At 37.1% G+C, this 17,900-nt stretch overlaps 1 protein-coding gene across 1 annotated transcript in view; it reads right to left on the reverse strand.

Annotated features, from left to right (window-relative positions):
* The window catches only part of REV3L (REV3 like, DNA directed polymerase zeta catalytic subunit), a 112,230-nt gene that overhangs the window by 50,294 nt on the left and 44,036 nt on the right, over positions 1–17,900 (reverse strand). Inside the window, exons 4-11 of the mRNA XM_084203151.1 lie at positions 17,166–17,326; positions 13,150–13,246; positions 5,684–5,778; positions 4,997–5,101; positions 3,967–4,051; positions 3,733–3,881; positions 3,315–3,443; positions 576–813 (exon numbers count right to left, since the gene is read on the reverse strand). Of these exons, the coding sequence (XP_084059277.1) occupies positions 576–813; positions 3,315–3,443; positions 3,733–3,881; positions 3,967–4,051; positions 4,997–5,101; positions 5,684–5,778; positions 13,150–13,246; positions 17,166–17,326 (1,059 nt within the window). The remainder of the gene's footprint in view (positions 1–575; positions 814–3,314; positions 3,444–3,732; positions 3,882–3,966; positions 4,052–4,996; positions 5,102–5,683; positions 5,779–13,149; positions 13,247–17,165; positions 17,327–17,900) is intronic.

Genomic DNA, 17,900 nt, shown 5'->3' on the forward strand with positions numbered 1-17,900 from the left:
AGACTGTACAAAACGTCATTACAACCTGAGAAGGTGTTCCAAGAAACTTGGCCTTAAATATATTGAAGTTGCTGACCTTTAGCAATCAAGCAGAGTGAGCAACATTCACGTTTTAAGCTTTGAACATGGAAACAAATGGATGTTTCTTCCTCAGGTTGCTTGGTTAGTCTTCATATGAATACTTCTTAAATACTGACCTCAGTAAAAGATGTGTACAAGATACACCTTAACATTTGTATCATATCCAAGGTGTGACCTTACAAGCAAATTACCACTAAAGGTTTTCTTGTATTCAGACTTGTAGAACAAAAAGCCTACTTAATTCTTCCTCAGAGAGCAAACTAGAAGCTTACGTTTGGCCAAACTTAAAGACTTAATCTTTATTTCCAGATAACACTGATGAGTCACATCACCATCTAAACAACGTGCATTCCATCCCAAGATCTGCACAGATTTTTCCATGTTGTTAACAGAGACCTCTCCATCTCATTGGGCTCATAGCATACTTGAAAACAAGGTGGGAGGAAGGAAAGACATGACAGAAAAAAAACATATTAAGAAAAGAAAATATATACCTTCTTTTTTGCCCAGGCTCTTCCACGCTACTGTCCCACCTCTGGGACATTAGCAAGCTAAGTTCCATTTCTTCTTTCTCACACTGTGGCTCATTTTCTTCATCATCACTGTTCTGAGAATTTCGCCAGCTTCCAAGAGAACGATGGTGAGAGAGTGTTTTTTGATGTCCCATCTGATATCCATCATTCTCCAGTCCAGCCAACAGATCAATCATGGCCTCATCAGCACTACTGCCCACTGCAGAAAAAGCCCATACAAGTAGAATCTATATTTTGTTCTACTTGTAAATGACTAGTTACAGTCTATCAGTAAAAAACAAAACCAAACAAACCAAACAAAAAAGCCCCTCACCATTTAAAAATCTACTAGTTTTTTACTGTCTAAGGCAAGGAATGCTACAGAAACAAAGCTCTTTTCATATCTTATTTTTTCAAATTTTATTATTTATCTTTTCTATCTCTGTATCCAAAACTTTGACAACTTTCTTTCTGCCCTACTCTTCTGATTGTACCAGATGCAGTGGACTCACTTCTCTCTCTCCACTCTCCTATTATCTCCTCATATTCAGTAAAGCTTCACTCTCCCCTTTAATTTCAGCTTGAGTGCCAGAGTGCCAGCTTCTGAAGCATCACTGCCTTCTCTTGCTCAATGGCTGCATTAGCTTTAAGCACTTTTTTCTGTATCACTTGAGAACTTTCAGTCACTGCATCCTGTGAAAAGGGATGATGATTTTGACCAACTATTCCTCCTTCTGTTCTTAAATATAATGCTCAGCTTTGGCTCCCTTTTCATGTACTTTAAGCTGCTCTATTCCAAGGTTTCTCAAAACACTGAAAGTTTACCTGACATAACTCCTCTCTTAATTTTTGATTTCTTTTATTTGACCCAAGCTTACAGTAATTTATGCACTTCCCTTCTCTTTTGTTTTTTCTTAAAAATCCTTCCAAGTCACAATTTTTTCTCACTCTCTTGCTACTTACCTATCATCTGACCTCACAACCAATTTATGACCTCAAGTCTACGAGGCATCTTTGTTACTTCTCTCTCCTTCTCTAGTTTAAGAACTATAATCTCTAATTTCTTTCCTTGGGAAGCATCAGATGATTACAATGCTATTGAGAATTATATCAAATAGATCTCAACATTGGTGAGAAAGGCATTTTCCATATTTTGCACAGGCTTCACAAGATACCATGCAACCCTTTACAAAAGAAACCATCCCCTTTTCCAGAGTTTTTGAATTAACCCACTTTCAATTAAACTTTCTGTTCTTGGCTCCTTTGCCCTTTGTGAGGCTCATCATTAAACTCCAACCTCTACTTCATGTTAATATGAACCTTGGGCTGTAATTCACACTGAACAGCAGAAGTCATGTGGTTCACAGTCCCTGTGGCACTACGACTCTACTAGAGGAAAAGTGAACACTGGTGCAGGCTATGAGGGAGCATAAGAGATAAATATGCAGCATGTTACTCATAGTCACACAAGACATCAGGAATCAGCATGACAAGAAGGGAGAAGAGAAAGAAAGAGGAAAAAAAAAGTAATATAATCTCAATTTGATTACCTAGTCAATGGAAAAAAAAGACCATTTCAACACTTCAATATGGTTGAACAATTCAAATGTACATATTACATTTACTACCCCCTACATATTATTTTAGCCACTTTTTATCCTCTCAGGTCTGCTCATGTTTGCCAGCTCCCACAGAATTTCTTATAGTTCTTTCAATAAATCCAAATCCTTGTCTATAAAACTTCTATAATCAAAATTTTGCCTATTCTCTGCAACATTAAACTATACTCTAAATATAACTTCATCTACTCCTCCTTTCTTAGCAAGAACAGATTTCAAGGTTGTATATTGTATTACCCACAGACATCTACTGTTGCCCAAGCACATATTCATACCCTATAGGTTATCAAAAGAAATGGAGGCTACTACAGGTTTTAAACACTCCTCCCTGCCCCACACTATGTGGTTCACATTAACATTACACCTTATATTTACCAAAGAACATACATAGAGATATATCATGAACTATGTGCTTTTCATCTCCTTTAGAGTATTTAAGCTATTTCTACCTCGTAGTTTTTCATACAAGTTCCTTTCTTGGTTATTTTATGATTGTCTCCCCCTCGCAATTTTTACTGTCATGGTTTTTCTCCTCCTGTTAAATATTTTGCTTCTTGTTTCTTTGCCTTCAACGATTCTTTGTATCTAAAAATTTTGGGAAATGCTCTGCTACAACTTGCCTCTCATTATCAACCTACTATTGCCCAGTACCTCCAGACAGCTGAGCTTCTGAAGACAGATCACAAGCATGTTTTCTACCTTAACTACATGAAATACGCAGGCAGTAACTGCAAGAGTATCATGGACAGACAGTCAAAATCATCTTCATTCTGATAGTTTTAGCCTTATAGCCCTAGGAGCACAAGGAAGAGCAATACCCAGAAGAGACTGCATTGAGCTGACCTGGCCAGAGGACAGGGCTTACTGAACCAGTCAAACACAGCAGCCTCTACAAATACAGTCCTGGTGACACTTCTTAGAAAACATAGGGTGTATTTTGGTGGTGGTAGGGTATCTGTCTCTGTGTGTTAAGTATCAACCTGTTTGAAAAACTCCTTGAGATAAATTACTTTCTTTCTTTCATGGTGGGTAGCCTAAGGGAACACAAAGACTGTGGAACAATAACATAGTCTGGAAGAAAAGACATTCCAGTCATACTCACTAAAAACAGTAGTCTGATTCAGTCTTTGAGACAATGGCTGAAAGCACTGACTATTCTCCACAATGTTTAAAATTGCTTCTTCATTAATGAGTGCTTCCTCTTCTTTATCAGTGTGCATTCTATTGGAGTCTTTAAAAGAAAAAAAGAGAAGAGAAAGCATAAAACTTCCGAGTCAGAGACATCAATACATTATGAAAGCAAGCCACTTCAGAATGGATTTTACTATCCAAATATATTTCCATTATTTGCTGTAGCAATTTTAGAAAGGTTTACTCTAACAATAACAAAAACCAAAACTACTGTTTGGTTTTTGATAATTAACAATCACAACTTCCTTGGCTTACTTTTGGTAATAGCACAAACAGCCAAACCATGACATAGATTTATGCCTAAACAATTAGGATATTAAAAAACTCACCTTTGCTCATCTGTTTATCATCATGCACTTCTACTGTATTAGCTGGTGTACATGGAAAGGCTTCAGGAGAAAGTACCTCAGAATGCAGTGTTAGCTCAGCAGAGAACTCCTCTGATCCATTACTGTAGTCCAATGATCCTGACAACGTTCTAGTTAATTGAAAAGCAAGTTTTAAATGCATATTTAAGGTTTGCATAGAATACTATATTTTATGACAAATGGCTAAACACTTACACAGAGAAGTCATTTTGCTTGAGAATTTCTTTAAGTCTCTTCTGAAAAAATTTTTCACTCTCTGTTGCTGGCACAAATCCACGGTCTTTAAAATTTGAAAAATATTTGTTATTCACTTTTACTTTGATCTCTCAATACAGAGAGCAGCTAAAATAACTGATTTTATTAGAAAAAGGCTCGAAGTTGAAGTGCCTGCTAATTTTCAGTGCCAAATCTGAGGGCTGACTTTCCAAGTGTATTAAAAAAACTTTAAAATACTTCACATACTCCCAACTGATCTCATTTGTAACTGTATCAACAGCATTTACAAATCTGGATGCAATTAACCCAAGGTGAGCATCCAAGAAAAATCAGTGAACATTTTTGAGAAGTCTGGCTTATGTGGCCTCAATAACATTACAGAGAAACACAGGAAAAAAAAGTCAGAAAGTAGTCTGCCTTAGCCAGGAACCTGCCTCTTTCCTTCTTTTAATCCTCTGTCTTACTTGCCAAATATCACTCATATTTCAAAAGAAATATGGCCTAGGTTCTATGGAGAATAGCCTGCTCACTATGCAATTATGATGCAGAGCAGAGTCTTCCCCGTGTAATGAATTTTACATAAAAACAGGGACATAAAGACAGGGATTTGTCTATCCTATTAGAATTTTAATCTAATATCACTTTAGCTATAATTCTGCAGAAATTCAATGGGACTGCCCTTGCACATAAACTACAATGGAAAGCTTCAAGATAAAGAGATTTAGCTTTGTTGGTATTTAAATGTTTTCCACCACAAAGCATACAATCTTAACTACCCACTATTATCTTTCATTCTGTCTAGAATCATAATGTTGTTAGGCAAAGTTACATCATCTTGCTTTCAAAATTTGAAAACACATGCTGGACCATCAGTAAGCCTGGAAGTAAAAAAACCAGTACATCTAAAAATCCCTCAAACATGATACACCAATTTAAATTATGTCCTCTTGCTTGCTTCTCATTCAAAGGTTTGGATTAACAGCTGCTCAATTGTTTGGGTTTTTTTTACCTTGTGACTCAGGTGGCTTAATCTGAGAAGATTCACATTTCTGCCTCCGTCGCTGCTTTTCATCCTCCCATATAGCTTGCAAACCAGGGTTCCTGCCAATCTGGGCTGAAATATGCAATTATACATGAAGGAAAATCTGCCAAAATGACAAAGCATTCTTTCCCCAAATTGGATTCTGACACTTTTCTTCATCTCTTTGTCATTCTAGCCTGTTATTTTTTAATTGCCATTCCTGCCTTACTCTAGGATTTGGTATTATGTAAAAGTTAAGGCGTAACTTCATTTGCTTTCTTGATCTCCTATTTGTAATCTAGATCTTTAGCTTTTTCTTGTCTTCCCACCAAGCAGTGTATATATGTATATATATAGGTGTATGCACATACATATGCATACACACACATACATGATGTTGGTATTTCCATTAGTATTCTTCCTATAGGTCTGAAACCTTCTGTTATGCATTAAAAAAAACCCCTCTTTGTATTGCTCTGATAAGACACTATTTTTATAACCTCTTTTCTTTCAGAATTAATTAATTTTTTTAACTTTATAAATTTGGAGATCAGCAAGTCACTAACGCTGAAATATGGGTTGTGATTTAACTAAGATGAGCCTTAAAAGAAGAGTGAACTATGACATGGTTTCTGTTCTAAAACCATTTTACATGGAAAGTTATTAACACTTCACCTTCAATATCCAGTTGATTCAAAATGTCAGCAGCTACTGCATCCACCTCCAATTCACAGGTACTTTGTGGCTCAACACCTTTCAACATTAATGAGCTGTGACAACATAAATACCACAGATTAATTTTATCAATACACTGAGTTTGAAACATGCATCATCATTGTTTTTTAACTGGACTAATATTGAAAATTATTTTGGGGAAACAGGAGTGACTAACTGAACGCAGAATTATCAGTTCCCATCCTCATCTGCAGGTCCTTACACTTATGCTCATATTCAAATCTAATTAGATAAGAAATCTGTAGCTTCACCTTAAAGGGTTTAGTTTTTTCTTTTGTGAGGAGAAGAGAAAGAGCTGGTAGATAACTCCAACTACTAAAGCAATTACAATAAGGTTCTTCTCCTCAAGTACAAGATGAAATGTTCTGTAGAACTCAGCCATTAGGACCTGGTGTGTAAGCAGGATCATACACCCAGAAAACACAGCGGCAAGAACTTTTCTTTCTCATTCATAGCTCAGAAAAATGCAGAGCACTTTAACATTTACAACTAGTTTTTCTGGAGTTTTTTCTTTATTTAGCCTGGTGAATAAGAAAGGCAGTATTAACAACCCAAACACATGCTGAACTAAGGACAGCTGGCTTGATGAAGATTTAAAATACTAGAAACATATTCAAGATTGCTGGACAATTAGCTGATCACCTCCCTGCTGTGCCTTTTCACATCTGCAAATGTCACTGACCTTCCACCTGTTGCTGTCAGTGAACAAATTTTAAGGAGTCCATGGAGGAAGGTAACAAACAGAAACCTTCTTGTAAAAGTCTGCTTACCCTTTAAAATCTTTTAGGGCAACACTGAAAATCCACTCCAAGCTCTTCAATTTTCTAGTAGGGCTTCTAGCAATAGGACAAGAGGTAATGGTTTTAAACTGAAAGAGGGTGAATTTAGACTAGACATAAGGAAGATTTTGTTTTATGATGAGGGCGATGAAATGCTGGAACGGGTTGACAAAAGAGGTGGGAGAAGTCCCATCTCTGGAAACATTCCATGTCCAGTTACAGCGCTCTAAGAAATCTAATGTAGTTGAAGCTGTCCCTGTTCATAGCAGGAGGGCTGGACTAGATGACATTTCAAGGTCTCTTTGAATCCAAACTATTTTATGATTCTATGCACACTTTTAAAGACAATCCACTGCCATCACGTCCCTCCATTCCCAGTCATACAACAAGCTAGGAAACAAGCCCACAATATGCTCAAAATGTGTACTTTTCATGTCACACAGTTTGGGTGTTCACTCATCAAAGGGTTCAAACAGAGCTTTGCCTGCACAGTGGGCAACAGGAACTGGAGGCAAGCTGAAACTTGTTCCCACAGTAACAAACAACTGCAAGAACACTGAGAAACAAGACAGAGGGAAGAGGCTGCAAGAATTGTTAGCTCCCTTTACAAAATCAAAACACTTCTGGGAACAAGCAAAAAAGACCGTGATACAGAATGGTCGGTGACATCAGAAATGTGGTAAAGACTTGCCTTGACTTGTCTGGAGGATACAAAATCTAAGATGTGAGCTTCCCACTTTTACTGATTTCCATTTTTAAAGACAATAAAAGACCCCAAAAACTAATGGGGATTGGAGAGAAAGATGAGGAGCCTTTCTGTCAAAAACGACAGTATTTCAATTTACATGGCATATTATTCAAATTAAAAATACTGAGATAATAACAGGCCTTTTCTGAAACAAATCTAGGATTTATCATTATAGTTGTCATTAACACTTCCATGATGAAGGCAGGGCTGGCAGTCAAAACTGCACACTCTAAATAGAGTTACAAGGAAGCTAATAAAGGCACCTGACATGCAGTAAACTCTTCATTAGACTTGAGAGAATGTCTTCCCAATACCACTGGTTCATTAGCTTGGCATCCTTGTCAAGGTGAGCTGCTAGACACTTGCACTAGCTGAAGTCATGGCAGTAGCACTGTAAGGCCACAAAGGCCAAGAAGTCATTTGTTCCCACTTCAGGAAAACCCTTGAAGGGCATATGAAAGTGGAGCAGCTTTAGCTGACACTTCTATCATTTTATGTTGATTAAAACAAAACCATGAGGCGGTGAGAACAAACTGTCCTGAAGTACAATTATTTAACATGGTTACACGCTGCTTTGGGAAGTATTGGCAACAGCTTGGTCAGCTGTTAGGTTTGGTGCTTTTGCTCACCTAAAACAAATGCGTGCAACATATTGGGAAAATACACAAAGTAACCGTATTTCCCATTCTCCCTGATCCAGACACATTTCCTCAGCAGCTACAGTGCTGTTTTAGCAGGTGGGAAGACAGCATGAAGAAGTCAGAACACATCTAGTCTCCTCCCAGTGATAGATGATTGAAAATATGAACTATTTCATGTCATTAGCAGTTGTAATGCCTTAGAATATATTCAGAAGTGGCCTGCTCAATACAGATTGCTTTATACAACAGACTAATCACCTGCCTCACATCACATGCATCAGTTTTGCAAAGAAAAGTAGGGGTTTAGGTAATGCCAAAATCATTATTTGAGAATATCTGTCTTAGAACAAGGTTGGAAAAGACAAATTAGCAAGTCCCAGGGAAAGCTTTTCACAGCATCTATGTTTCATTTTGTAAGAAGGCATGTAAAGAGACTTGTTCACAAGATAAAACTTGTAATACAGGTATATGAAAGACAGGCTTGAGTGAGGTAGTGTAGAAGGAACCCAGCTGCAGGAGAACAAAAATTTACTCTCTGAAGAAGCAAGATGAATCAGGGTTGCACAACAATGAGTTGCCATGGCTAGGCTACTTGGGAAACTCACACTAATTAATTTTAAATTGCCTTTTATACCTACACACCAGGTGAAAAACTGCAATAAAAATCCATTTTACTTTTTTATAAAAAGCTCCAAATACATTATTTTGAGAACCGAGAAAATGGTCCTTATTTTTGAAGAATGTAATAATTTGTTCACACTATCCACTGAGATAAAAACTATAGTTTAGGATGAAATTTTGCTCAAAGAGACTACCAAGGTTTGTTTCTCAGACATTGAGACATTGAATTAAGGCTACAGTCAACACTTTTTAAAAAAAGTGCTCACCACATACAGCTAGGTAGATCAAAGCTCTTAAATACCTTGAAGAATAATCAACAAAGTCAGTATCTTAATTCACCAATGTTAATGACAGCCTAAGGAAACAAGTTCTGTAATGACCCCATCTGAGGTATTTGTAATGTTAAACTGAGCACAAGAGATAAAAACTAACTTCATGGAGTATCTGAAAGGTGTTACTCAGCTGTGCTGATAAAGAGTCTAAAATTTCATATAATAATTTTCCATGCTCTGCTCATGGCAGAAAACATGTCCTTGTTTTCAGGATGTTCAAGTGACTTAAATAATGTGCACATTACATTAAAAAAATCAAACAGCTAAATAAAAACATGCACAGGCTGACAAGCGAGAAAAGCAATTATGACAGTCACAAGCCTAGCAAAAATCTGCAATATTACATATCTGCTAGACTGTGCAGAAGTGTTATTTGTCAGATCTCTCCACTTCCATATAAACTAGTGTCTAATAGCAAATCTAGCATTTAAAAAAAGAAAGTGTTTCTCAAAAGCATTCTACCAATCATTCTGCTTTTAACACATCATGTCCAAGTGGTAGACTTGACTGGCAGATACTCTAAGTCTGATGTTTACCAGAAATTTTTCTCAATGGAACTCATAGAAGTGTTTCATCATTTATTATCAGCTGCCTGAATGGGATAACAAAATGTGTCTCATGTCCAGAACTCCTGATGTCAAAAACTGTTGGATAGCACTACCAGATCCAGGTGACTGCTGCTCATTTTAGGGTAGGCTTTGTAGGTTTCAGTGCAATAACACTGGCAAGTACTATACCTAAAAGCCTTACAGGGATTCCCAGGCACTAGAAATTTTGGACATTTGTCTACTTGATACCAGAATCATTCTAGAATGAAATTTAAAAAAATGTCTCTGACTTAATGCAGTGCACTTATCATAGCAGCGAATCAGTAATTTGGAGATTTGCCAGGAGCAAGACAGGACACAGCTGGGCTAAATGCTGTTCTTGGTAAGGGGCTGAGGAGTAAGGTGCTGTCTAGCATGAAAGAGGGAGTTCAGTCAGCAAGAAAATTTGACATCAGTTCTCAAATGTTTTTTGAAATAAGGAACCATCACTAGTATTTACTCAGCAAAATGCTGTCCATGTTACACATGTGACTTTTAAATTTTGCATCTTACCTTCCAGGTATCCAGAATTGTATTTCAGGCAAGTGATATACTGTGTTCCAAAGTCAAGAAATGCCCAATCACTGGCCCTACTTGCTCAAACAAGAGAACTTGCTAACTGCCACTTACAGCAAGGCCTTGGCAGACACATGTTGGACTATCCCTAAAATGTATTCTTAATGTACATGAAGGATAATGAGTCCAAACGGACATCCAAGTCACTAAGAATACAAGACAGGCCTAGAAATTTTGTGTTCTCAAACAACATTTGACTGTCTTTTCCCTTCTTGCTTTTTCTTGACAGAACAAGTAATAGCTTAAGCATACAGCTGAAAGGTAGGGAAAGATTTATGCGATCTTCAGATCTGATACAAAGGACAGGGAAAGAAATTTAGAAGTTCAGTGATATTTAGAAGAAACTCCAAATGCTACTGAAAATAGCAGTCAAGTGATAAAATTACAGGCAGTAAAACAACTTTGCTAAACAATTCAAAAAACGGTTACATGTCTCAACTTGAAGTGGATAGAACTTTAAGAGGACTGGATAATAAAGTGAGGGGACTGTGCAGATATTGCACATGAAACTAAAAATGAGTACAGCTGTTGATATGCAAGTATGTTGGGAATACAGAACATACTTTGTTAAGAAAAAAGAAATAAAGGAAGAAAGGCAGCTTTAGAGCTATTGAGTAATGCTGTAGCCTGCGAAAATAGAAACAGCTGAGTCACAATCATTTCAGGAAACAATTAAAAGGGTTTCCTTGGATAGGTATCTCATACTGTCTGGGTCAGATTTACCTTCAGTAAGGCTGATCATGACAATTATAGATCCATTAAGCCAACCTAGAAGCAAATTTTCAGAATTTGAAAGGAAATGAAGTAGGAAGGCAATATGAAAGCGGCACTGCAGTATGGGTTTGATTACAAGAATACTGTTTTAACTTGATGACTCACATAAATAATTCTGGAGAAATTTTAACAGGCAAATAATTTTGTGTAGATACAGAACAGAGTAAAATCAGGACTGGAAAAGTTTAGATTTGTTGCTTTGCTATGGCATGTATGTCCTACAGCATGGGGAAGGACAGAACACCCTTTCTAAAAAGAATTAAATTTTCTAGACAAAGGAATGTTTAACACAGTACCAAATGTAAACAATTTCAGTTGCAGGAGTCATAAATGAGTTCCTAATTTATTAAAGAAAGCATTTTAGGAGCTAACTAAATGTGAAATTCCTCTTGGTTATATAAAAAGGACAGAGTATCGATACAAAATGTGTAGAACTGAGTATAGACTAGTTTCTGTGACTGAGCTTACTTCACATCTCATTAATACAGCCATGTAGTAATGAAATATCCTGATATGGCAAGCCAGTAGACATGTTGGATACATAACCAGATCATAGTATCAGAAAACAAAAGCAGGATAACTGAGAAGTAGAATAATAGAAACAGGATGAGAAGAGAAACATCTTGTACTAATAAATCCTAAAATGCTCACAAGCCAAATTGGCATGATAAATGAAACTGTTAAGTGTATCAGGAACTACCATTATCATTGCACATGGTGTCCAGAGAATTTGTGTGGTATATTATGTAGTATTCAGGCTTTACATTCAAGAAATAAATTCCTGCTGGTAGAAATACAGCAAACGACTACCAGGGAAACAACGGCACATAAAGTGACCAGAAGTTGTCAGATGAATGTTGTTGCAAAATTCCCTTGAAGTAGTAAAAGAATCAGAAAACCAGATGTAATCAACACAAGCTCATGTTTTTGCATGCTAGAAAAACCTAAAGTACGGTCTAATGCACACATTTTCTACTGGGGAAGCAAAAACTCCCAGTACCTAACACTAGCAGGAAATGTGGCATATTGAGCCCAATAAGCTCTTCAGAGAAGAATGACAGGATCCACCCAAAGACTGAGAAGATTACTAGATGACAGAAGGACCTGCCAATCATTAGAAAATAGCTTAAAGAATGAACTTGCTGTAGATAAACTATATAAATCAGTAGTTTCCTATCAGTAGCTTCAGATACTTTGAGTTTCTCTTCTGTCCCCAACTCTGGTCACAAAATCCCCAAAATTCCAAAAATATTTCATTTTCTTATAGAAGCAAAATGATTACAAATTACAAACTGTAGGGTAGGAAATGCCTAAGAAAAAGGAAAAGCATGGGAGACAGAGATGAAAATTCTAAGCTGAGTTTCTTATGTAGTTACCATTCAAAATGGACAAACTGAAATTCTCTGATAACACACTATTCATAGAATCATAGAGTCTTTAAGGCTGGAGAAGTCCTCTAAGATTATCAAGTCCAATTATTAATCTAACACTGCTAAACCATGTCCTCCAAGCACCACATCCACATATTTTTTGAACACTTCCAGGAGATTCCACCACTTCCTGGGCAGTCTATTCCAATACCTGACCAGCCTTTCAGTGAAGTAACTACTATTCAACCTAAACCTTCCCCGGCACTTTTATTGTGTATTATTTTAATTATTGTAAATTACTATAAATAATTTTATTTATTGTTTATTATTGTTATTATTTATTACTCCCCTTTCATCAGGCCATTTTATTTTGTCCTCCCACTTGTTACCTGACCATCTCCTGGCTGAACCCAGGGAGTCATAGAGAGCCATAAGGTCAGCCCTGAGCCTCCTTTTCTCCAGGCTAAACACCCCCTCAGCCCCCTCAGCTGCTGCTCACAGGACTTGTGCTCCAGACCCTTCACCAGCTTCATTGCCCGGATCTGGACACGCTCCAGCCCCTCAATGTCCTTCTTGTAGTGAGGGGCCCAAAACCAAACTGAGATTTGAGATGTGGCCTCACAGTGAGGTCACATTATTAAGGATGATTACAAAACCACAATCTGTGATGTGTAAATTCTCTCTGACTATTAAACTTGCTTAACTCTTCATCAAAGTCATCATTCCAAAACCCAGAAAGTAAAATTTTGCCCATTATTTCCCAGCTGGATTTTTATAATCATAAACCACAAAGCATCAGGTGACCAAGACTATACAGAGAAAAAAAATAATGATAATTTGTGTCACATAATCACTTCTTATTTTTAAAACATGTAAAATGTATAAGGGTCCTTTAAATGAGAGACTGGAACTCTATAACATGCAAGTTAATGTATATAGGAACATACAGCACACAACAGAAAAATCTGGGATGCTGACCTTGGTATTTCATCTTCTTCCCATTCAATGAAAGAGACGTTGCTTGAATTTTCTGGCAAATGAGTTGTATGATGTTTACTTACACCTGATGTGTCACCTAGGATAAAAGTAAATGAGAAATTAATTAATTTATGTAGCAATATTTTTTACAAATATCATTATATAACTGCATTTATTATTTAATATTACCAGTCCACCTGCTCCTAAAAAATTAATAGCACTTCCTGATATTATCTTCACCCATTAACTATGCTATCATATAAATGACCTAATTTTCTTTCTAACACACAGACACGTTTATATAAAAAACAAAAATATACTTCCAACACACTGACATTATTTGAACTACATTTGTTGCATTCCAGTCATATCTTAGCCTAAATTCAATCTTCTCCTATTTGTGAAAATTTCAAAATAAATCATACAGTCTTCAGAATTTCCTGGGTCCACAGTTCACATCCCAACAGAAATTCGAAGCCAAAGAAAACGACACACTTTTTCGTATTTGTGAGCTGGAAGGGAATACACAATACATTGCAGATACAGTGGTAGTTAGCAGTAAGTGGAAACCTGCAACGAAGGTAAATGTTGTCTGACCTACAAGTGAAGAAAACAGTAAGTTTGCTCAGAGGTCTCCATGTAAGGGAGTGTGCTCCAAAGTCATGCTGGTGAAGTCCTCTCTGAAGAATTCCCACCTCCCTTGCGGTCTCCACCTGAACCCTCATTTTTCAGAGAAAGGAAAGACAATATACACAGGATATGGCACATGAAAGAAAAAGTCCCAGGCTCCAGGAATGGAGCTGGAGAGAGGTACAACGGGAGAAGACTTTGAAAATTACTTAGTATCCCACTTCTCCCTGAAAGACCAGCTTGAACCTTGAATTTTCTCAGCTACGTTGGTGTCACGCACTAGCAGTTTTCTGGTATTAAATTTACCTTTCAGCCACCGCAAACACTCCTGCGTTTGTTAAAGTTACACCAATTAACTCAAATGACAGAGCTCTTCAGTAATTAAATATTTATTAGAACACGTATTTTTATTCTAAAAATTTTGTAATAGTCTTGTCCATGTGAATTCCACTACTTGGAATATTAGGTTTGCCCTCATGTAGCAAAAAGCCCTAAGTTACTACAGAAGCAATTGGCAAGCACTATGCCAAAAGAACCTTAGAAGCTACAAACAGAAGCAAGCAGGCTTAGTTCCATATGTTCCAGACCAAGCTTACAGCACTCAGACTGGGTTCCTGCAAACCCTGCCCCTGCTTCATACTCTTAAGTGTACTGGCATGGCACAAAGATGTGGCATTCAAGTGGGGTGAAAAGACACTCCTGTGCTTATGCAGAGCCAGCTCATGTTTCAGCCACACCTCTGCTGTTACGGGCTACGCGCTTTGGTGCCTAAGAAGGCGATTCTGGAAAGACAACACAAAATATGTGATCCCATTTGCACAGGTCCAGCTCAAACCTAGCACACCTTACTGTCTGTGCTCTTCAAAAGTGATTACTTATTCTGGCCAGCTAGTCCAGGAAGAAACAGCCATGTTTTTGCTGCGTGGCACATCAGGTAATTCTCCATATTAAAATATAAGCTGACTATGCATGGAAAAAACTCTTATTATTTTTCATCTGCAACTTGATTATTTTAAGTTGATTAAATGGGACTGAATAGTCATATATTTTAAAGGAAAATACATCTCACAGCAGCTATGCAAGGTTACCAGGCCAACTGGTAAAATATATACCATTATTTTTTTAAATTACATGCATTTCAAATACCACACCATAGCAGTTTCAGTGCATTATTCCATTTCTTCTTCCCTATCATTGCTGTTTTCATATATTTCTAAAAATTGAGGCTCAAATTCCTGTATCAGTTTGTTTCTTCAGTCAAGTTAATTACAGGGATAGGAATTTAAGGACACGCAGTATTTCCCTTCTCTTGATATAAAGATCTTTAAAGACAGTAGCAATGACACATCAAGGTCTTTCAGAGTCATATTACAGAAGCAGATTCAGCTACTGAAAATAAAAGTTTTGCAACAGTTACAGTGATATGTGATGCATGAATGAATAGGCAGCCCATAAGGACTTGAAGAAATGAACTGCTGCACCTTCTGGATGCAAGCTGATGAAGGCAGAATACTCCTGCTACAAGGAATCTGCATGCTGATCGCTCTCTCAGCCTTCAAAAAGACCAACTTATCTCAGTGAGAAAAATACCACTATAAACAGGCTCCTGAGGCTGCTTGCTTACACTGACAAACGTATTAACTGCCAGACTCATTTTTATTTCATCTGCAAGGGAACTAAGGTAAGTGTTTGCTGCACTTCTTTTGGCAAAGGCTTTTAACGCTGTCTTAGAAACAATGTTTGGTCTGGCCTGTGTGACACAGCTGGACCTGACTGAAAGGAACTCCCACAACACCGAGGCCGAGGAACAGGCAGGTAAAGTGTGTCAGGTGTAAGCAGAGGCTGTGCTTCCACACCACTCCAACAGCCTGAGCTCAGAGAGGGCTGCTGTACAAGGACAGGCTCTTGACAGCAGTGCCTCTGCAAGGCTGCACCAGGGACAAACCATTTGTCACTCGGCTGCTGTGCCAGGAGCAATAGACAGTGATCCTGTGCCTGGGGACTCCAACAAACTGAGCTCAGGCTATTGATGCATGTGTGATGTGGTGCCATGCAAAGCAGAATGAATCTTCCTAGGAGCACTGCAGCCAGTATCTGATCAAGCCATCCAAGGTAGTGCCATTTTTTTGTTTTATTTTATTGGATTCTTCCCCTATAAGAATAGTCAAAGTCCACTGGTCTCAGCCCATGCTCCTCGTCCACCCTTTGTTCCCATTCAAGACTTAGGTCTCTCATCCTTAAATAAATGATGAAGGACAATATAAACAGCTTATGTTTTTAATCTGTCATGTGAAAGAGGGAAAAAAAGAGCTATGGAAAAACAATGGAAGCAACTATTTGATTCAATCACATTGCATGTTTCCAGAAGGCTGATTCAGGACTGAAAATCCTGACGATGCTCTGTCCATGGCAGAGCTTTTGCCTTCCTACAGTTCTGACACCAGCAAAAAGTGTGGCTTATTGTTGGGTACAAAAAGAGTGTTTTCCTATAAACAAGAATTAGTTAGAAAACTCCATGGGCTAATCCACTGCCATCTGAGTATACAGGCAAAAAAGGAGGAAATTCAGCATGATTATTGCTCTACCTTCTTACAGAAAGATATTTCACCATTCCTTTTAACTTTTGCTTTAGCTGTAGGAACAATTATTATTTTAGTAAACAGTACTTATTTTACTAAATGTTACCAAAGGCATGCTTTTTCTACTGTTATCTATCCTTTATGATGAAGAATTTAGAAGAATTAGGGATGTTTTCACCAAACCTAATTTTTATGTCAGTGGTGCATCCGAAATGCCAAATTAATTTCTTAAAATGCTTCCTTTGCTCACACATTTGTAATTCAAATTTTACCTTAAAGCAAATGACTTCAGCACAAACACAAGCATTTTAATTAAGAACATTGATTGTCATCAGAGCAAATCATTAGCCATAATTTTGTAAAGACACTACTGCAACAAAAAAAAAGAATTTGAATTGATGTAAGAATCAAAACCATAAAAAATTAAGCAACAGTATTATTGTGATGTCAATTATTATTGTCATGTCAATTATTCAGCTAAATATTAACAATTTTTCATCTTCTAGGAAAGAGGTGTGGTCATCTTGTGAAATGGTCACATCTGCACTGCTGATAGAACACGTGTTTCTTGACACACAGCATCTCATTTTGGGAAGCAGGCTCTTCCTCAATCCCCACACAGTGGCATAAAAAGCAAAAAAGCTACATATGGATTTTGTTTTGACACAGAAAGCAAATTCAGGGAAACAACACGATACTCATTCAGCCAAAATAAAGCAAAAGCTTGACAGTGAGCAACGTCTTGTACAAAATGGTAGTTTTTAGCCTTCAAAACAATTATTCGGTCTTAAGAAATAAACACCTTACCTTTTCTCCTTGCTTTTCTGAATTTGACAGCAGCCAGGTTTATTAAATTCATTCCATATAAATTGTAGTCTATAAAGAGTTGGAGGAGGTAGGGAATATGGGCTTCATGAGGCTGGTAAGATTTGTTCATTATGGCTCCACCTTGCAGAAGCTCACAAACTCTAAAAGACAAATTAAGACATAAATAAAATATTATTTCAGTCCAACAATATTGATATTTCACTTTATCAATATATAGAATACTTATCAACATTTTAAATTTTGCCTTAGTTGTACTTTTAACTTAAGAACTGTGTTTTCACAATAACAGATGAACAAAAATGATCTCTGCTAATAATGATACAATATTTGTGTGCTAGTTGCAAAGGAGATTTGAATCTTTCAGCTAAAATAACATGAAACTCTCTAAAAAAAAATAATTCTACAATATTCTATTCCTGCAAGGGATCCAAAGGCCCTTATATGCCATGGAAATCTTTCAACAGAACAACTGTGGCAGCTGTATGCCTACCTAGCAGTAATAAGTTTGAAAGTCTTTCTAGTTCTTGTTGACATATATATGATACATATCATGTCCTTCATGGTTTTCAAGCTACATACTGTATACTCAGAAGCAGTATTTTAAAATTCTGCAGAAGGACAAATCCTCTCTTTTAAGCTGCACATTAAAAAATAATTGCAAGTATTTGGATAACTATAAAATGGTGCAGTAAGTTTATCTCAAATTAACAGTAT

The sequence above is a fragment of the Fringilla coelebs genome, assembly GCF_963513975.1.
Source record: "Fringilla coelebs genome assembly, chromosome: 3".
In the NCBI taxonomy this organism is placed as follows: domain Eukaryota; kingdom Metazoa; phylum Chordata; class Aves; order Passeriformes; family Fringillidae; genus Fringilla; species Fringilla coelebs.